Here is a 22,833-nt window from a genome sequence, read left to right on the forward strand (position 1 = left end):
ACAAAACCACGTTCTATATAACATCGAACTAGGATTATTTTAGAAATCGGTATGAGATTCAAAGTGTAAAAATGTCTAGTACTTTGAATGTTTTAGAAAATTATTCGAGATAAAGATGTATGGAACTACGGAAAATTATTTTACATTCCTTTTCCTTATTCTGTAAATTCTTTGATTGGAATATAAATGCTGCTGGAAGTATGAATATTTTCACAGGACAATGATATCAATGGAACTTTAAAACTTTTTTAAGTGTTACAGCGATATTTCGTTATATGTTCCATAATGCCAATAATATTGATTTCCTCGCAACATCCATAATTATTATAATATAACGAAATATCTTTTATGCGATGTTTGTGGTGTAATAAAAATCTGTGTTTCTATTACGTTTTTGATACGTATTACTCACTTATATGTAATAATATAGAATAAAAATATACTGTTAGTCCGATATTTGAAAATATACATGCGTTCGTTGTCACTGTTAAACTGTTGTAATAACAATGGAATAATAAAATTATTATAATATCGACCGTGTAACATAATATACAGATAATATAAAAATATATGCATTAGACATTTTCGTAATCATTACGGATTGCACGAAACACACCATTAGCAATAAAGAATAATAAATTCTATCTATACAGATACACTTCGTCATTTTAATATATTGGACGTATTTTCCTTCACTTTAATAATATGTATACAAAGTGAGATGAAAATATAGCAAAAAGTTATAATGTTCAAGCTAGGAAAGTAACAATAACGACTAACCATATTTAAAAGAATATTTTGTCTAGGTGCTAAAATAAATGCTAAACAGTCTAATGATTCTCCAATAAATTACAAAAGAGACACAACAGCGTCTCATACCATCGCAATACGACGTTCATTATTGTTCCTGAATTCAAACAACTACATAAAATGAGCTTTAACCCTTGCATTATAACAGAGTCAGACTCGTGGTGACGATTTCAATATGGGATTCAATAAACACGAATATTATTCGTTTTCTTTGAATCGAAGTTAAACACTATTCTGCCAGCATTAACATTTAATTTTTAGAATAAATATACATTTACGATAAGTATAGAATTCCTTTTCTAACTAGTAACAGTAAAATAATGCTGGAGATTGTAGACTTCAAGAAAATCGTAAGACAAGGGGTTAGTTTATTTTCCAAGGCGACCATATATCTCTGTTACATAATCCTCCCTTCAAAGATTAATATTCACAGTAAAACGCTAAGCGAAAGCAATTTAATCCCGACGTGGTCCAACGAGGTAAGAAAAATGAAGACCATGACAACCATTGGCCTGCACAAACATAATACTTCTTCTAACCCCACAATATTTTCACAAAGACTGATTTCCCAGTAAAAGTGTTAAATATTCCCCTCGAAATTTCCATCGCGTCTAAGGGAGAGAAGAAAAAATAAGTATGTACATCAGTTACCAAGATGAATATCGATTATCAATTTGCAGCGTGTTAAGGCGTTCTGTTCGATATCCCGGAAACGCTTATCGAGTCCTGTAAATTACGCGCATTAAATTTTCCCCGAAATCGATAAGCTTAATTTCATCGGTGTAACCACGTTATTACCGTATATACGCGGAGAGGGGCGGTTGGAGGATCGAAGGTTTACAGCGTCCATTCCCCACGTTTATCAAATCGCGACGGAACGACGGGAAAACAAGGTGTAACGACATTTCTGTATCGTTACTAGCTCGGGTTACAAATTACGTCGTTCGTACTCGGCTGACTGTAACAAACGCGACCGCGACAAAACTTAGAATTATTGCCGGGCCGTTTTCCCCGCGCGGGAAAATATGTAAACGGGGGTGGCGGCAGCTCGACGGTTCGCGTATCTCGAATTTATCACTACGTATCCTGAAGGTTTTATTCCGTTTGTATAGCTGTGTCTACACTATGTAATAAAACAGTGTTATATAACATATTGTTATATAACACTGTTTTATAACATGTTTTTGTAACTTGTTACAAGACTATAACTTTTGGACAAGTCTGTAACAAGTTTCTACAACATTTCGCATCATATTATTAATAATATTGTGATACTCGATGCGTAACATGTAACTTGCTATATAACATGAAAAATGTAATATAACATCATATTATATAACATTTTTCTTCTTGTTTTTCTAACAAGTTTTATAACTTTGCTATATGAGGTGGGACGGAAATCGTAGTATAACCGGGCAGAGGGTGATTCTACGTTAAAAAAGAAGAAAATATTTTGGTATAACATTTCCTTATCCGGGGCTCCGTTTTTTAGAAAATCGACTTTAGTATAGTGTAGACGCAGCTTAACGCGCAGAGATCGTCGCGCGAGTGATCGCCCGCCCGAAGTAATTGGAAACCGGATCCGCAGGAGGCGCGCCACGAAATGAATCAACGATACGTTTTAATTTCCCCGGGAAAGTTTGAACGAAAAACATCTCCGATCGGAACTTCCTCGCGTTAGTCTTTGAACATTCGATTCTATCACGAGAATATGGCGAAACTTACTGAAAAATGGATTTACGTTAGGAAATAAAAAATGATCTGAAATTCATGGACTTATAAAAAGGAACTCCGATAATCCGAAAATTTCGAATTTTTTTAAACTGTACACGTTTGTAAAAAAACTTAATGTAAGTATCGGGGAATTGTTTTTGCTATTTTTTTGGTTCCTCCGGTGAAAACACCCTTTAAGAGGTCTTGCCTCCAATTTTTTTTCAACGAACGAAATGTTCAACATAAATGAAGTATTGTATATTTATTAATACATTTAGTGAGAGTATAAACAAATTTTTTGGAACTTTTAATAGTTTTTTTTTTATATATATACAATATCGCACTGAAGTGGGCTCCTTGAAACAATTATGTAGTGCTGACGTAGGTGGTTGCAAAAAAACTATTTAACCAATCGGTCTGAAATTTGTACCTGTTATTCAGCATATCAGTGGCCGTCGCAGGGATCACGGAAACCTTTTTTTATCAACAATTCCATACTTTTTACATTAAAAAATTACTAAAAAATTCCTAAAGAATGATAATTTTTCAGGGCTTCACAGTGGCAAAACCCCTCGAAGGTGAATTATGGTTTCCCCACTTCATTGTGTGTCTTAAAAACTATAGTAGATGTAAAAAAATTGTTAGAATGGAAATTCAATGACTTCTGACACACTATAAACCTGTGCAATGAAATTGTTAAAAACTGTTTGTTTAAATAAATGGATAAACGAATAATACTTTTGGGACAGTCCTCGTATATCCTTTTCCGAAATGACCTGATTGGACGTAAAAATATTGCTGCCTAATCGGTCGAAATTAAACGAATTCGTTGTACCAGCGGTTCCAATTAGCCGCGGAACAATCGTGACGAACGGACGCGATCAAACGTGGTTCTGGACCGGCACTGTTGGTGAACGCAGGTTAGCTCAATTTGCGATTGCATTATTGCAAACCGATCGTCGCATAGCACGGGAACTCGCGGCGGAGCCGCGTTGTACTTGATCTAAACGGTCTATTTGCCGGGCACAAACTGTACATTCCGTCGTATTAGAGGATGCGTTCAGTGCATGGCCTGGTGGTTTAATAATGTGACCGCAATCGGGCCGCATGTCATTGCAACGGCACCTGTCAACTACGATATCGCGCGTCATCGATCACGCAGAATCAAGCATCCAGTAGACGGTTACGCTAACGTCGAGGCTTTACGGAAGATCTTGGAGAAATGAAAAAATTTTCAGATGACAAAGCGTGCTTCCTAAGACATTCGATGAGTGGGTAAAAGATGTACGCTACCAGCTAACAGTTGTCATTGTTGTATAGTGTTTGATAGACTTTTACAGTAAAAATTATATAGTTCCTGTATTAAGGGGGTCTTCTATTCCCGAAGACCATTTTTGAGTGCTTTTTACACTTTTTTTTACAAAGAAATTATAAGACTTGTTGGTATTGACATACATGATTATTTATGTTTAAAGAATATTTATTATTGTCTTAAAGTCTACATAATCAAAATTTACTGACATACCAGTTATTTAGTACGGTCCCTTAATTTACAAATTTCTCTGATGAAGAATGTAATTGAATATTAAAGTCTGAGTTCGGGTCGAATTGACCCCGAAACAAAGTTTAAAATAAGATACTGAATGTATTAGGTGTATCCATAAGTTGCCCATTATTTTTTCTAATTATGAGGCAATACATTGTAAATGTAAACTAATTTCTCGATTTTTCACTGAGTAAAAATGGTGTAGAGTGTTAGATTGCTATAGAAACGAATAGTGATTTCGTAAAAAAAAGTAATGGATAACTTATTGGTACACCCAATAATAATAAGAAAAATAATTTTACGTACGTTTAAGATTTTCATATACCGTTGCGAAATTTTCACTTATAAAAAGATGGAATGTTGAAAAAAGCAACTGAAATGAGCTAATCATTCCAGAATCTTCGGTAAGTCGTGTAAATTCTACTTAGGTATCTACTTCAATTGACTAAGTCTACGAAAATAAATTATAATCTGTGGGCTGCCAACAGTTCCCGATATTCCTGTCGGTTCACCGTGGTTCGGCATTTAACACCGAACTTCTGGGATATTCATGGCGATGAAACAATTTATGCCGGGCACGAAACATCAGAATATAGGCCATTTCCGGTACGTGCCTTAGATAAAAGTTTTACCGGAGAAAAGTTCAAGTCACGCCAACGTAACAGCCCCTCTTCAAATCGGACGTTTGTAACGATGTTTGTTTCTACAGTGATACTTGAAACTACTCGAAGTCAGCTATTTATTTTCAGTCGTGAACTTTTAATAGAAGCGAAACGTGATTCGAATAAAATATCATCGAGATTCAGTAAATTATTTAAAAATCAAGAGAACGTCTGTTTACTTATACTAAAATGATACATACGCATTTACAATACATCTCATAACTATAAAACCTAGTTGAAATTTGGGATTCCTGTATTTTCGCTACTAAAACAAAGCGTGATTTTAAAAAGTATAATTATTAGTTTTCGATATATTAGAACGTATATAAACGTGTTCTGAATAAGTTTATGATTTCCAATATCTTCGTAAACTCATCGATTTTCAACATTATTCTTTCTTACGTAAAAGTTTAAGTAATAAGTAAGTAATTTATTACATAACAAGTTCATGTAATAATGCAGTTTCAGTGAAGTGAATTACTATATAAAGAATAAAAAGTAAAATTTATTTTCTTCTGGTAACTTTCATAGATTATTTTTCATCCTGATATTACAGTTCTCAGAAACATAATTAACAGTAGGTTACACTCCTTTTCTCTGTATAAAATTGCGCTACTAACGATAATATTTACAATGTAATTAAAAGTGAAGGTAGCGCAGCTGTTTATCGTACAGATTAAAACTATTCCATACGTGAAAACTGGATGTCACGAATCCGTATAACCGCTTTGAATAATCCTTTCACTACTTTGCCGTGGTTTAATCTGGCATAGAAGGGTCTTTCAAGTATTCCGCGAGCAAATTAAATGTTCTATATTCGGGGCCAGCTCTATAGCCACCGCGGCGAGTGCTTCTGTCGTAAGATTAATTTTTCAAATTGAAAGTCTCCGGCGACAATTGTATAAAGGTAGCCGGAAAAATTTCGTAATTAATATCTCGTTTCTGGACAGTTCTCGATGCAAAATTTTAACCATTATGATCTCATTCTCATTTCTTAATGAAGTTTACTGTCAAAGCAATCGTGTAATTGCTTTAGCAGTGTGCTTACTCGTTACTTATCGATCTAATCATAACGAATTTGATTTTACTCTACTTTAACTTTACAAAGCTGTGATTTTACAAGGACCTGATAATTAATCGTAACAAGTAAATTATACTCTTTGTCTGAAATATTTACTTTCATGGGAAAATGTTAGTTTGGGATCTTAATAATGAGATTTTAAGAATAAGCTCAACTACATTATAATAGCCTTTTTAAATCACATCATTTGATTCCTACGTTATATACTTCTTTAGATAATAGAAAAGCAATGGAAGTGTACTACTTGATCAGTCATACTACTTGTTCCACCCACAAGTATGAATGTTTGCTAGAAACCGTTCTGTGTAGTTTAAATTTACAAATACTTTCGATACTTTCAATACTTCTGATACATCTGATACTTCTGAAACTTCTGAAACTTTTGATACTTTTGATACTTTTGGTACTTTTTGTACTTTTGGTACTTTTGGTACTTTTGGTAATTGATACTTTTGATACTTTTGATACTTTTGATACTTTTGGTACTTTTTGTACTTTTGGTACTTTTGGTACTTTTGGTACTTTTGATACTTTTGATCCTTTTGATACTTTTGATAATATTGATACTTGTAATACTTGTATAATAGTTATAATACTTCAAATAACTCAATTTTCCCAGAAACTGTTGAAAATTTACTTGTCTATCAATTGAGAACATCAATTCGGGATATCCACAGTACAGATGTGAATCGCACATCGCCAACATGAAACTGCACAGTTTCTTCCGTAATAATGGGCGCTCCAGACCTTCGAGGCAGTTACGTGCGCCGTTTCCTTGAAACAAACCCGATAAAACGGGAACACCTTTGCGGCCACTAAATGCTTTCGGGCTGCTGTTCGACATCGCCGCGGAGTCGGGGGACCGTCGTCGAAAATTTTCATTCGGAATCAGAATAGAGATCTCGATGGTACGAGCAGCTTTACCGTGAGCTACGGGTATCGTTTCTTCAATTGCCGGCCTCGTTGCGCCGCCCCACCGTCTAATTGCAACGTTACTACACCGGCAATATTCTCGATGGTTCTTCGTGTTTCTCACTATAGAAAATTTCGCTGATTCCACGAACAAAGCCAAGACACGTGTAATATTTCACTACCAATTTCCAATCCCTAAAATGTCATGCTCCGTTTGGGCCACGCAGTGCTGGTATCGTGAGTTGGGATAATTTTAACTCAGTCAGGGGTAATTTTCTCTCAAAATCAGAAAATGGTCGTTTTCGATTTCGTAGCTATTTCACGGGTATATCTGCGTGGAATACCTTCTCGCGTAAAAATCCACTTAATTTAACAATTTGCAAAATCCTTAAACGATCATGTTCTGACTTGGGACAAAGTTACCCTGACCCAGTCAAACTTACCATAACTTATGGTACTTAATCGACGAACTATTACGCAATTTTTAAAGGTGAAACCGAAGGAAGAGAAAAAAACTTCTAGTCTTCCTTAGCAAGCTATATTTATAACTGATGTAACTGTATGTGTATGTGTGTGTGTACGTTGTTGATCGAGTGGCTGTGTGAGACCAATTTCAGAGAAGTGTCCAAGCGCCTTGAGATTTTTTATTTCTCTGTGATTGGCGATGGACTTCGTCGAAGGCATTGATTGAATTATGAACTATAATTGGTTAAGCACTGAGTGAAGAGAAATAACTCTTGGATTCTCCGAGCTACATGGCGGAGGAAATGGTTCCTTCAGGGTGAAACGGACGCAAGAAGAAATAATAAAAACATGAGGTCAAGGTTTGACTTGACAGCATTGAGGTTGTGGGAGTCTACCAACGGTACGATTTTATGGTTCTATTGTCTTTTGAGTCAGCGTCAAGAACAGGAGGTTATGGGACTGACTGTGAACCAAGCGCTTGAATTGAGAGGTATCGAGAATGTTCAACAGATGTGAACAAATTTTAAAGGACACTACAATTTAATACGTTTCGTGCCGCGTGGGTTACCAGTGACCCACGCTGGAACTTCAACATTTTCTATGTAAGTCTTATTGATTCAATTCAAACTCAATTGACGAACAAAATTTTAATTATAATCACTTTTAAATTTTTATTAGAAAGGCACAATTCATTCAATTCTTACTCAATTTTGCAGTTACTAATCATTCGGAATAAAAGATTCTCGGAGCGCAAAGGTTTAAACAATATAATTGTACGACAGAACAGCTTCTACGATTTTTCGTTATGCAGTCCGTTCAATGGTCTCGCAGCCTTAGGATATACAGAAGGAGTATCGATTCCCTGGAGCTTGGCACGGTCGGAGAACCCACGCTCCCGTTTTTACTCATCGAAGTTCCCGGAGCTTTCAATCTGCGAAGTTTCGAACAACTTCAACATTTTCCAAAAGTACACAATCTTTTTTTTTGCGAGAGTAAGTAATCAGATTTTTTTAAATAAAACTTCATTCAACGGGCGAAGTCGGAAAGCTCTGAAAATTGCCAGGGATGCTGTGCAAATTTTCTCTAATATGTTGAAGTAATGAAAGAAATTAGTTTTAACGAAGTCAAAGTGTTGTTGGCATTTCATTTGAACTGCTTTTGTTACACTGTTCGAATCACTAATTTCTGTAGGAAAAGGGTTAAACGTTTCTCTATAGTTGTTGCAAGTCAATACACAGATGTAGAATTTCAATAATTGTACACGAACACGAAACATTTCTGACGATTGTATTTTTCTTCCGTAAGAACCAGCAATCTGTAGTTTATAATTTTATTTGTACTGTAAATAACAATAAATTATACGACGTCTAGGCATTCAGTGTTCTAACCTTCCTCCAGTAATATAAATGTGTGTCAAGGAGAACCTGATATTCCAATTTGATTTCAAGGACTTGAAGTTTTTCGTGATTTCAATAAAGATCACCCACGTAAATGTCAACTTTAAATACGTTGAAGCAACGCGAGATTCGTAGCTAATTTGCATGCAACAAGATTTTGCGCAATTCACGCGAATATAGAAACTAGCAAATGTCCTTGTTCAATTTTCGTATCTTGTTGAGAGGGCTCTGAACTCATTGGGTAACATGGCAATATAGTTAGAATCCACTGTAATACATTCACAGGCAGTACATTAGGCTGTATCGCATTCAGCTATTAAATGGAAGGGAGTAGCTTGGTCAGTCTGGCTAATTTTTAGTCTACTGATAATAATTTAATCTTTCCTCTTAAGATTTGAATTTTGTCGATGAAAACATTGATCGTCAATGACTAGGATGTGACTCGACGTAGTATTATCCCATTAGCAAACATTCTTCGATTAAAAATATTACAAAGTGATTCACATAGTTTGACAGATTCTCTTTCAATGTGTTTGCAAATTAATCCAAGGGTCCACAATTCAATAATTTCAGATTCATAACCATTAGTTCATTATTCACTACAATAAAACGTGCAAAACATCAATGTCCCTATTCTTTCTTCTTATTCGAAAATGCATCCTTTCAACTCATGATCTAACCAGCATCCATAAAGCCTCGAGTGTCGGTTCGAAGGCAGCGAACAAAAACGGGGTCGTTCCTTCATTCTGCAATCTATTACGATTCCCTCGCGTAAGAATCAGAGAATTAAAGCGCCACAGGACGCACGGGTCACGTGGAACGGGACAAAGAGACGTCTGGAACGACACGACAAAAGATTAGAAATGCATACTAAGGTGGTGCTTGTTTAATAAGAAAACATTTATTTATATTTTCTCAGGGGGTATCCGGCAATGCGTTCACTCTTACGAGTAAGTAATATGGTATATTTTATATTTTTTTACAGTTAAATATTAGGAGTTGCTACCAGCCATTGCATATTATGTTCTTTAAGGAAAACAACGCAATGTTCTTTTCAACATATTATGATATTTTAACACATTCATTTAACATTGGAATATTATAATAAAATAAATTTGTGAACCAACAATTTTTAAGAATACTCAATTCACATTTATAAAAGTCTAGTTAGCAGATAATATCATTAGGCTAACAAAGTCGATTTCTTAATTGCGACGATGTTTCTGCTGGAATTGCTTGACCAATAGCAACAAATACTGTTACTAATACAGTAACTCATTGCTTAGTGTTCGAAGCCTCGTTGGCACTGAGGATTCAAACGTCATCTCCACCACTGGAGGGGGATTCACCTGTGGAACCAGTTAAATGCCCAGTGGTGGGGATGATGCCTGAGCACTCAGTACCAAGGAGCCTTTGAACAGTCATCGATGATTTACTGTACTCTATAAATCCAACTCTCAGATTTAAGAGAGCCTGGTGTATGAATTTGTCTTTCAAAATATTAACGAGTATCTAAAAGTTTCTAGCAAATTGCAATGTATCCGCATTTGGCTTAATAGTAAAGCAAATTGGTAGCAGACCTTGCAACATAATTTGTATCAAATTAGGGGCAAAAATAGAACAGTTTGCGCGAGCCAATTTGCTGCCTATGTTGCTGTCAATATACGCGCAAATTCTTTATTAGCAATCCTTGCATGAAACTTGTAGCCATAACCTTATAACAGGCATTGGGCACAATTTCTCTTTGCAGGTTTGGCTGACTGGGAACCTCTAAAAATATTATGAAATGTGATAAAATTTCAACCAGTCTCGTTTCTCAGGCCAGTAACCAACATGGTAACGTGCCCAAGCAAAATTTTCAAAGTTGACTTTCAAACACCACTTTAATGTACATACACGTTGGACAGAAATGGCAGATCGAGTGACGTGAAAGCCCTGAACGCGAGCGGAACGGCGAATGAGATCGGGGCGGAAGACGAAGAGTTGAAGCCCAGAAACTGGACCGCCTAATCTGCATTTACATGGCATCCACTGTATTCCACGCAAATAGAATGGGCTTCAAGCGTCGAAGACGCGGCCTTTCTCTTTTCTTACCGCGATGGTAGGAGTGGGGGGAGGGGCTGGAAGGGGTGGCGCAAAAGGCTTTGAGTTTACGACAATGCCGCCTTAAGCCGACTTTCGAGGAGGTTCGAAAGGAGGAAAACTCTGTCGGGGGACAAGGGTGTATTGTTGCGCGCACAAACACCGAAATCCTTCTTTCGCTGGAACGCATGTGGGTCACGTAAGATCTTTCTTTGGGGGCGGGGGGTGGGGGGACCCAGGCGTATAGCTTTAATCGATTTTCAACCGGAACAATGCTCCTGCAATATTCGTGCTCGGACGAATATCGATCGGTCAAGGGAACGAACTGAACCAGAATAACTTCGCGAACCCCCAATAGTCTGGTCGTGCGACGGTTTTTGATGTCTCAGGGGTCAGTAATCTCAGTTTTAGAAGACTGGCCTGATATAGCATCGAGATACCGTGGAAACTATAATTTCTTACTGGACTGAGGATCATTTACGAATGTTTGGTAGTAAATAAATTTTTGGAATATTATTATTCGGTGATTTTATATAATTAAAATATATTATTATAATAAATTTATGGTTTACCACAGAGTGGGATTGACACAACAGCTTCTCCAAAGAGATCGAAAATTATTTCTTCAGCGTTTGTAACGTTTATTCTTTTCATTTCCAAATTTCTTTTGAAAAGCTCGTTGAATTTAGGTGACTATACGTGACATATTAAAGAATATTTAATTAACAATTTATATGACAGAGCAAAATCTATTTATTTAATTAAACTATTTAAAATTAAACATGATAGTCGTGTGATATGGGTTTATGCACAAAACACGTAACAATAAAAGTAAATAAATAATTTAGTAGGTTCCGTTTATAGTTTACAGTTAAAATTTCATTTTATTTCTTTCGTTAGTAGTAAAAGAACTCCCTTAACAATATTTGTCATTGTTCACTAATAATCTTCATCAGTTCTATCAAAGTAAGGACAAAAAATTCTATAAAATTTAAACAGACTGTTTTTTTATTTAACAAATGTTCGAATATTCGTTGGTACCTACATCAAATAACTTCCAGAAGAATTTATATTTCCCGAGATTAATTCTAAAAAATAAGAAAGTACATGTACCCTTAGTGCATAACCTAATTGTATCGAATGTTTCGACACTAATAAAACCGTACAACATGGAGGTAAGTAGTTGTAACGACAGCAGCTTTCTAATTAGATAAATCTCAAATTCCAACCTATTAAGTTTAAAAGCAATGAACGAAGGGTAAGATAGCCAGAGTTTCAGAAACTTCGTCGAACGGTTTCACGTGATCGGATACAGGGAAAATCGGTTAAATGACACCTCTAATTAATGGCATCGTGGAGTAATCATCGTGATACTAGCATCCTTCGACATTGGTTACTCGTATCTGGTAAACGATGAACCCCTTTGAGGGTGACCGACTCCTTCAAAGGCCGATCAGAGACATCTACGAAATGAAATTTCACATGAATGCCTGTTTATTTGAAATATGCTGGAAGAAAATTTCTGGAGTAGATTAAGCTGTCGTGACTCGGCTCTGTTAAACTACACAGGCATCGTGCCACGTCGGTCCTGGCAACAAAGAACAAAGGAGTTTATGGAATTACAAAGACCCTGGTTAAACGTGGGTACGGAATAATTTAAAGAACATCCGTTTAAAGAAAAGATTAAAGATTACGCGTAACTGGGATTTAATTGGACTCGCAGTACGTTCGTGAAATACACATTTTCTGCAATAGAGGAAGTGCAGCAAAGGAGAATGGTCGTCCATCAACGGCGTTCGATAAATCGTCACTTACTGAACAAAAGAATACATTGTAACAAATCTGTAAAACTTGGGGATTTCGAGATATGTATTGACATTTGTATTCTCCAAAATGGGAATTGTTATAATTTTTTAAAGCTTTAACTTATTGATCTCAAACTTTGTTTAAAATTAATGCTTTGACATAGCCTCTTTTAGGAGCATTGCTTTCAAAAAGTTCTTAAAAATGCACCGCCACACAAGGTGTGGAGAGCTAAAAATCACTGTCACTCAAAAAGGCCAGGTTAAAGCCAGGTTAAGTATGTAAAAAAGATTGAGATCAATAAATTGAAGCATTAAAAAATTATAAAAATTCACATTCGGGAAAATAGAAATAGAAATGACATTCGTGGACGAACCGTAAGTTTGTAATCATGGTTAAAATATTATAAAACTTTAGGGTAAATCATGACATCTATTCATTTACATATTAATTCTATGGTTTCGTGTCAATTTTACGATTATTTCGAAAATACTAAATGAGACATAAAATTTTAGGTTTTAGTTTAATAATAATTCAATAAAATGCATAATGAGTTTTTTACAACATGTATACTTTGAACATAGATAAATTTTTGGAATATCATTATTGTTTCTAAGTAATTAAATTATATTAATAATTTACAATTTACCACAGAATGGTATTGACATAACAGCTTCTCCAAATAAACGACAAATATTTTTTACGGTGTTTGTAACGTATGTTCCTTCCAGTTTCAAATGTTCATGCAAAAGCTCAATTTAAATTTTATTATAAACAATGAAACATTAAATCGTGTCAAATTTTCTTTTAAACAACAATTTACCCTATTACATTGACATCGACATATGGTATATGGACGTATAATAATTGTTCGTTGTATTCACAAAACCATAGCGATCAGATCACTTGCAGAAAATTCACCAGAACCTTCGCAACGACCCAACATTTATCGGCTGATTAAAAATGTCTTCTTTTACATTCACTTTAATTCATTATTTAAAACATTTTTCGTTAATAACACAGCGAATAAGTTTCATCCTCTAGTGCATCGATCCCAGACACACGACGGTAACTAGGGCACCGAACGTTTTTGACGCTAGCGGTCACAGGTTAAAAGCTTATCATGCATCGCGGCAGTCTCGGGGTAAAGAGAACAGGAAATAGAGAGCAATATAGATTAAAACGCGGTCGAGTCAAAAGGGTCCCGGTGCGGTCATCCCTTTTGTGCGCCCGCGATACCACTGAAAAGCTCTCGAAAGAAGCTTTCAGGTTTATCATAATTGCATCTTGCGACCCGATCTTGCGTCTAATGGCGAACAAGGGCTGGCAATTCTCGAACGGACCGTACGGATACAAAGGATTATTTGGATCGGAATCGTGGTTTACCTTGAATTATAAACGAGCATCTACGTATTGTGCAGGTGAGTATTGTGTTAAAGATCCGTTCGAAAGGACATCTCTGTAGCATCGTTACGTCAAACACTGTGATTTTCCTTGATAAAAACTTCAATATGGCGAATGAAAAAAACTATGTCAATGGAAATCATTTTTTGACAAGTTGTGAATGTGCAGAGAATATTTTATGTTGAATATTTTATGATCGTTGCAAAGGAAATCTTTTCACGCACTATACATATATATATATATATATATATATATGTATATATATGCGTTTTTCTGATAATGACAATGCAAATCGAACGAGTATGTACGTGTTATTGGCACAAATGGGTTAAAATTGAGTCACACTACTTGTAATCAGCAGAAATCTCCCTGCGTTTCTAACTTACCTAAAATTGTGTCGAATTACCGGTCCGAATTACCGATCTTGTGTCGGTCACGCGAAAATGGTGCCTTTATATTAAGTAGTATTATGTATAAGTAGTATTTAAAGTAATTGTTATTAAATTTATACAAATACCATTGTAAATTGTATCTTTTCTTACGATTTTTCAATAAAAAACAGTCAAACCATACATATGCGTTATTCATTAATCCCGCACTATCTCCACTCCTATTCCTAATATCAATTAACCAAAAAATTAATAAGAAATAATAAATAATAACAAAATAATTAATTCTAAAACTTTTAAATTCTGGAATTAGTTCAAATTTTCGCCACCAAAGTGGTGGAGGCGCCATTAAATGTCCCATAAATTCCGAAATTTTTCAGGCACTTTTCTGAATCCAAGATGGCGGAACATATTATTGCAGTATATCCCCCTTGATATCATGCATCTTTTAAAATAATTTTTCAATAATATACCAAGTGCTGTTTTAGACAAGAATATAAAAAATCGTGAAAGGAAATTTATAAATGGTTGCCTACACAAGGGTTAAACACAAACAGTCTTTACGATTTATACCGAATCGCAACCTCAATCACCTGTTTTTCGACGTATGTTAATTGATATCCCGAACGAGCGAGAGCATCACCGTAATTTAATAGACACAGACTCGTAGGCATTTACTATTCCATTCGGGCCAGGAGTCGATATACATAGTTCGCACTCGCATGCAAACCAGGATGCTCTAAGAAACACGCCAGGTGAATTGATCAGTTGATCGATTGCAGAACGGTCGTGACCATCCAGGTTTAGATCCTGGAGGCGGAAGCGGGTTCGACAACAGCCAGATAATAGAATCTGTACAATGATTGAGGGCAAATCCTGCTATTGTCGCGGTTAATTTATTCCTGAAATACGCCTTGATGGTCACGTGTAGACGTGGAACAAGTTCGTCAATTGCAAACTTGTGTGATCGAAGAGCCGGGACGGACACAAATTATAAATGAAATCCTGATAAAGCAGATTCTTACATTATCACGATTTTTGATGTGCAATATCCATTTGGAGATCCTTATATCTAACAAAAAATAGTAGATACACGTTATGTTCCAAAGGTCTCTTCTTAATTGATATTTTACGAATTATGTCTATGATGTAAAATTCTATATGTATAATACATTCAAAAAATATAGTTTAAAAAATCTTACAAAACCAGTTCCTATCGATCAACGTGTATGATTATTCTAATAATAATTCTGTGTTAATCTGAAAAACGAAAGAAGAAAAGACCATTAACATCGTACTCGCGTCTGTCTGTAGTTTCTCTGACATAAATTGGGACGGTTTGATGTAAGTCAAAGATGTTTCAGAGGAAAGAATCGTTCGTGTTTTATCGAGGCGTTTTCAGGAAGAATTTTATCAAGCGTGTAATAAGAAACAAGACAAAGGACAGATGGAGGGTAAGAAAAGAACGTAAGTTTGGGAGGAGGGATAAGCAAATCGAATAATGCACACCGAAAAGGTCGAAAACAGATAAGACGTACGAAGGTTGGGTATTTTATTTTTCTGTGTTCAGCTGGTTAAAAAAAAAGGAAAGAAAGAATGGAAAAGTAGGAACGTTGGTGTGAGGCCAAACTGAAATATGCATGAAGGGATAAGGTACAGAAGGTAACGTTATCGATATTTCGCACCGCATATACAATATGCCGTGCGATCAAAACCTTTCCAAAATGGTTTCTGATGTATCGGAACGTTCTGTGAAAAAACTTCAACTATTGTCACGATTAAAATTCCGAATGTAACTTCTGCTTTTAATATTTGTGACATGAAAGTTTCTTTGAGAGGAATGTATTTAGTTTTTGTAGAAGATATAACTGATAAGTTATCACTGATAACCACTGAGCTGTTGTAAACGTTATTGATGGAAGTCAATTTTTAATACATTTTAATACTTAATAATTAAAATTTCAATTTGTATATTATTTTGGGAATTATTTGAAGAAATTGATAAAGGACAACTGTAGAAAATATGGTGTGTCTAGGGAACTATGAAATTATACTTAATTATTTCAAACTGCGGATGAATAATGAAATTCATTTCTTAACATTAAGTTAAGTACAAAGCTGATATAGCGTTGGTTAGCATTTGTTCTGAATAGAACATTTGTCACTCGCTGAAGGCGTAAAATGTTTCATGAAGAAAAATTACTTCAATGCTTGAAATAAAATCGAAATCCCTGTCCTGTTTCCTTCGATTCAGAAAAATTGCTGGGGCTTAGTTTAAGTGAAGCCTCATTGCAACTTCAACCCAGATCACCGTTGAAACATTCGATGGCATAAGTTCCGGAAAGTACCCTTCTCTGTCCTCCATTTATCACGAAACGTCTTAAGACTGCCCCCAGTACTTCCATAAACTTCGCAACAGTCTGTTATTCCTAACATAGAACTTAATACCGCACCATTTACCGACACTGCAAATTGCTACTCAAGTCAATACGATAGTTTATGATATATCTTCAAAGATATTAATATGAAATAATAATATTATTCAAACTTAGATTATTTCTTAGCATTCCATTTGCTTTAATTATGAAATGTTATTTAAAAGACGACGACTACTATTGGTAGTAGGGACATTTATCGACATTGCAAATGGCTACACCATTCAATGCAGTAGTTTATGACATGTCTTGATTATAGAATGTCGCTTAAAAGGTGACTACCAATAGTAATCAATAGACTGCGGATTTTTATGAAAAATCACATTTTAGAAGGTTGTTTATAAAGACAAAAACAGTAGCAGGAATTTCTTTCGTCCATTTAGTATCTTATTGGGCTCAAAAGAAAACAGAAAACTCGTTGCATTTAACGAATATTTTGTCCATTATTATATTTCTCAGTGTTGACTCTCTTATTTTGATATCCCTGTATTTATACGTGTAATAATACAAAATTCACTACACGAGACATGTGTGTAAAAGACTTTTTTTTCTCTGTTCCATATCATCTCACTTCATCAATTTGTTTCTCGCGAAGCCAATAAATATTTTGACGACGACTCGGATCACTGCCCAAAATAACCAGACACGATACACATTTTTAAATAAATCATCTTGCGTCAAATTGCGAGGCCAGACTGTCAGTCGATGAATTTCATACGAGACGACGGGACAACTTCTCCACCATGTAGATGAGAGAAGCTTTGAATAAAACTGAGCGCGATGCAAATTAGTGAGATGAGTGCCCAAACTTTTGAGGAAAATTTCTCGTTTAATGCTGTTTGCGGAACACCTCCCGGCTGGATTATTCAGTTCTGAGATTATTGCACCTGTACAAATTCCTGAAACTCATTCGACGCTTTTGATAAATGAACAGAAACGAGAAACCGCGAAGCATTCATTTTTCAAAAATTTCTAACAAATATAAAAGTATATTTGGTGTAATTTATTATCGTAATTTTTAACCTATATGCTAGTTTTATACGCTGTTACTTTTTTTGGATAATAGGTTGGACTAATTTTGTTCAAGAAGAATTTCTGTCTATTTCAATATGTTTATTGTCAAAAAAATTGTTGAAATTTTGTTTATCTAAAAAGAATATTATCACACGCTATATTAAAGTGCATAATGTCAAATGTATAATTAAAAACTACCAATGACCTTAAAGAAATGTATTTCAATGACAGTCCATGTACTAAATATAATTCATTAACAACATTTATATAATAATACATAAACAAATATTTGGATTTGTAACATATGCATGAAATTATGAAATGACCTTGTATAGGCAATGCAGAAAAATATGAATGAACGGCTATAAGTAAAAAAGTACAAAGTGGATTTAACATTTAATTAGATATAGAGTGAATAACGTAGATAGTCCATTCCTCTTCACATTAAAACATCTCTATCCCTAGTGGCATATTTCAAGCTAATAAAAACAATAAAATTTACATATTTTGTATCTTTTTCCAAGCTTTCATGATCACCAAAATCCAGATTTGGAAGAAAATATTAGGTATACTTGCAGAGGAGTGAAACTTCTGTGAATGATTAATGTGTAAGAATTTTGTTCAGAAAATTAATAACTGTAAATTCATGTGTTGAATATACAAACGGGTTATTAATTAATGTACAGTACTGGATGTGATAGACGTCAGGTTGCAAAAGAGTAATACGAAATAATGGACAAAAATGATTTATTAACAAAATACTATTCAGAAGGAACTTCAAGATCGACGCTAGAACTACCACAAGTAATCAAAATGACTAGTTAATATACATTTATAATAATGATTGAAATGTTATATTAATGCATTTTCTGTGATCTTTTACAACTTTTGTTGTAATATATAAGTCAGAAAATGAGTTAATTACTAAATTTGTATATTTTCAAAAGTTTGTCATGTTTATCGATCCGATAGAAATAGATACACGTTGATCATCGGTAGTTCTGGTGTTGAAGTTGAAAAACCTAGAAACTGAAACATCATAGTAAAATTTTTATTCTCGTCTACGACATTAACCAATTTGATGACTAAACACTAATATACATAAATTACCGTCCATAAGTATCCAGACTCTAATATATATGATGTTGAAAATCCATGAATATTCTACGAGTATGCCTGCCTTCATAAAGTTTCATCAATCCGTTTTATCAAAATTGAATATACACAATTGTTGCAGAACAACAAAAGTAATTAACAAATAATATCGATAAAAGTACCATCAGCAACATTTAATAAAAAGGTACAATGTTTACCAAACACAATACTTCCTTGTTTTTTGAAAAATATTAACATTGAAAGTTTGATAATACTCCGTGTCCAAATACTTATAGACAGTAGTGTATGTCACACGTATTATCTGTAAACATATATCATATTTGCCAAACGTTATTCATCTTTCGAAGATACACAAGGCTCTTATTGAAAAGTGAATAATTATGCAATTGGCGTGATCGAATCTGTAGGTTCGACGGTAACCATATCGTCGGATAGGTTCCATAGAAAACCACATTCCCTGTCTGTCCGTTTCTGGCATGTCGGGTGCGGTGGAAGTTCACAGACGCATTTCATGCAAGAGGATTGGGGGTCTGTTCCCTCCTTCAATTCGTCACCAATGTGCATCAACAAGTCACCGAATCGACACATTTTACCTTCATCTAAAAATTACAGTTGCTTCCGATTAATCTATCAGGTCGTTGTGTATGAAATATTGCTTTTGTTAATTGGTATGTTTGGTTACACTTTTATGAACGATACAGCATTGATTATAGTTTGTTTTTAATAGAGCGAAAATTGCGAATTATTTCGTTGTTCACTTAAATTGAACGTACCTGTCTCGATGGCTTTAGTGTTGTCGTGTTTGTGTATAATAGTGTCGTTCGCGTTTGCTGCAAAAACAGTGCGACTTCATTTAATGAGATTATTCGTTTGAAAGCGTAAAGTAACAGTTTGCATCCGGCTATTATCATGAACTTACGACATCTAGTGGCATAACTGCAATCGGTTCGCGAATTCTGGCCATCGTAAAAGACGGGCGCGCATTGTTTGAGCACCGAGCCAGGATTTCGGAACAATGGACTGCAGTATCTGTGTTTTGGCCTCTTGCAGAAAGGTTCAACATTTTCACCTAATAGAGAAATTTACAATGAAAAAGCTCCCCTATTCCAACTAACAATACATTCCTTATGTATATTTCTTTCAATAGAAGTTTGCAGATACGTAAACGTATATAGAAATATTCCACTATAAAATCACTGTACAATCCGATAATCATTTATATTCTACGAATTATGATTTTTGCTGTTTCGAAATAACATACACAAAATATGCTTCTTTTTATTGTTAACTGTATTTCTGTAGCAGCTTGGAATTCAATACTAAATAAGTTCACGAAAGTGTAATAATTCATTTGTGACAGATTTCTCACTTAACTGTAGCTTGTGGAATAAAAATAAATTTTAAAAAATAGATTTTAGATTTAGTAAAAAATATACCTTCCAAATACAAACGGATTTATGTGGAATTTAAATTAATTTAATCGGTATTTCGTTTTATCGATATTACAAATGTTATACCTTTGTAACCTGGCATGCAATAACAATCCAGCTCCGGATCGGATTTTGGTTCAAAGTATTCACCGTCTTTGTATATCTTGCCGTCTACTTCGCAAGTAGCCCTCTCCTCGCCTTCCTTTACTGAAGATCACAAGAGGTTGCGTTTTCATTTGTTTCTTTGTTCGCGGATTCCAGCAGTCCTAATTCTATCAATATCTCTCTTTTTGATGGTACAAATGTTACATAAAAAATATTTGTCAATTGCGTAGATAAAGTCAAACTGTTCCTATAGAAGGTTTTATTATTAAGTGTAACTAATCGCAGTGTTTATTTATGAATACATAAAAACATCAGTTCCTTTTATTCTTCCACTTCAATTTAAATTATACAGGGGAGAGTTGCCTATACGTACAGTAGGTACCATTTAAGACAGTTTACATTATATTTCATATTTGACACTAATTTGTGCAAAAGTTAATATTAGACGTTGTAGCTAGATGTCTAAAACACTTATTATATGACTGTTGTCAGGAACAAATTAATTTGTTATAACTTGTTTTACGACATAATGTAAAAGGTACGATTTATGCAACTGGTCTCCCAAATGGTTCGAGCTTTGAAACTAAAAGTAAATTGTATCCACTGTTTTTAAGTTTAACAAGATCATTGTAAAAAAAATTGGATATTCCACGAAATATATTATTTTGAAACTATTATACGTAGTGTTACTTCATGGATTCTGAATTTTTTCAATGTTTCAAGATCAACTGGATTTGTTTTGACTATTATTCATGGTATGTATTTAATATCGTATATTGTAATTTTTTTTATTAATACTATAGTGTAGTTAATGAATCAACACAGATGCCGATCTTCATTCATACTGTAATAGTAAAAATCGAAGTGATTGAAATAAAATACACTTCATCGGCATCCTTGATCGCGATTAAACTCCAATGACTGAGGCCACTGAACTATTATATTGTGAAAATTACAGATTCTATATTTCTGAAAAAAACTTGTTTCAAATCACCTCACGAGTCTTCTATTTCTGGGTCCTCTAACATTTTTGTTACATTCTGTGTATTAATCTCCAACCTGGTTTACTGTATGAAATTTACTCACAACAAACTTGTGTTCCTCCACAACAGCTGTTAGGTGTGTGTCTGAAGAAACAATTCGGCTGCTCTCCCGGAAAGGCACAATCTGTTCCCGCGCATATAAAGACGGCGTCCCCGCTATTAATCAATCGGAATAACATGTTACAGAGCAGTGAAAGTAAATCAGTTGGACACGGCGAAAGTCGTAAGTTAAGCGAAGAGCATTGCTAGCGGTGCGAGCGATGACAATAATTAATGATTTTGTTCAGGAGAAATTTTTTAAGAATAGACGATTTCTGCAATTAGGGGGTTGAAGTTTATCGCCAAATATAATATTTAAAAATCGAACTCTGATCGTTTTGTTAAAGATATTACGACATAAAAATTTCAAGATATTCCTTCAAAATAATCTCTCCATTAGTATTTAATGAAGTTATTGTTTGGTAAGAGAAACTGTTGTTAATATCATGGAAAATATGGTTAGTATTAATTATATCGTTAAAATAGAATCAAAATGTGACAAAACGAAAATGGCAATTGTTGCGAAAGTTATAGTCGCAGTATCTGTTTAAGTGTACTCACTTGTCAGAGTCACTGTTCATACAACGGCACTCTATATCGCAAGCATTTGCGTCTTCCTCTCTCAAAGTTTCATTTATGCTATATTCATGACCGTTTACGTAACACTTGTCCTTTGACAATTTGTTCAAATGGCTACAGTCATACGACTGGGGACAACAGTCACCAGGATTTTTGTATACTGGAGTGCAATCGAGTGACCAGTAGTACTTGATAGGTCCTTGGCATTTTGATTTATCGCAGATTTCTTTGAACACAAAATGAATACAACCATAAGCATCATAATATAACAGGAACAAAATTTTTTATCAAAATCTATTTGCTATGAACATTGGATGTATAGTATTACATTAGTCATTCTCAAAAGTATCCAAAAGAAACTGATAATTAGGCTGTACAAAAGTAGAAATTCATACGAATTTACTTGTTTTATTATAAATAAATTATTATCAGCATTATCTGTAATGTTTTTGTTATTTTGACGTGCACTATTATTCGTGTAACAACGAACTATACTTTGTTAGTCTATAGAAATTAATAATCCATTGAACAGTTATTACAAATTTGATTCTGCAGTTGTTGTTAAGGACGATTATGGTAATAAAAGTATCATTTTAATGATTATTTGAATGAAAGTACATTTTATTCGGTATTTGCTCTGTTCTTTGATCTTAATTGATAGCATTGTAACAATAATGTATGGATATGTAAATTACTTTTATATTTGTTAATTTGTTTCAAAATTAAATGTTTGTTGTATGGCTGCTCAAGGAAAATAAGAATATTTCTCTAGCATAGAACATATTATATTTCAAAGCTAAACATTTTT

General features: G+C 34.5%; 2 protein-coding genes across 2 annotated transcripts in view; both read right to left on the reverse strand.

Moving 5' to 3' along the window:
* The window catches only part of LOC107186269, a 105,152-nt gene that overhangs the window by 73,300 nt on the left and 9,019 nt on the right, over positions 1-22,833 (reverse strand). The gene's annotated exons all lie outside the window — the stretch shown is intronic.
* On the reverse strand, positions 18,744-21,742 carry LOC107186280. Its single transcript, XM_015574116.1, has 5 exons — positions 21,451-21,742; positions 20,347-20,466; positions 19,749-19,898; positions 19,603-19,659; positions 18,744-19,428 (listed from the first exon to the last, which is right to left on the reverse strand). Exons 1-5 carry the CDS (start codon positions 21,584-21,586, stop codon positions 19,208-19,210), a joined length of 684 nt encoding a protein of 227 aa, XP_015429602.1. The 5' UTR covers positions 21,587-21,742; the 3' UTR covers positions 18,744-19,207.

The sequence above is a fragment of the Dufourea novaeangliae genome, unplaced genomic scaffold (genome assembly GCF_001272555.1).
Source record: "Dufourea novaeangliae isolate 0120121106 unplaced genomic scaffold, ASM127255v1 scaffold14, whole genome shotgun sequence".
Taxonomy (NCBI): Eukaryota; Metazoa; Arthropoda; class Insecta; order Hymenoptera; family Halictidae; genus Dufourea; species Dufourea novaeangliae.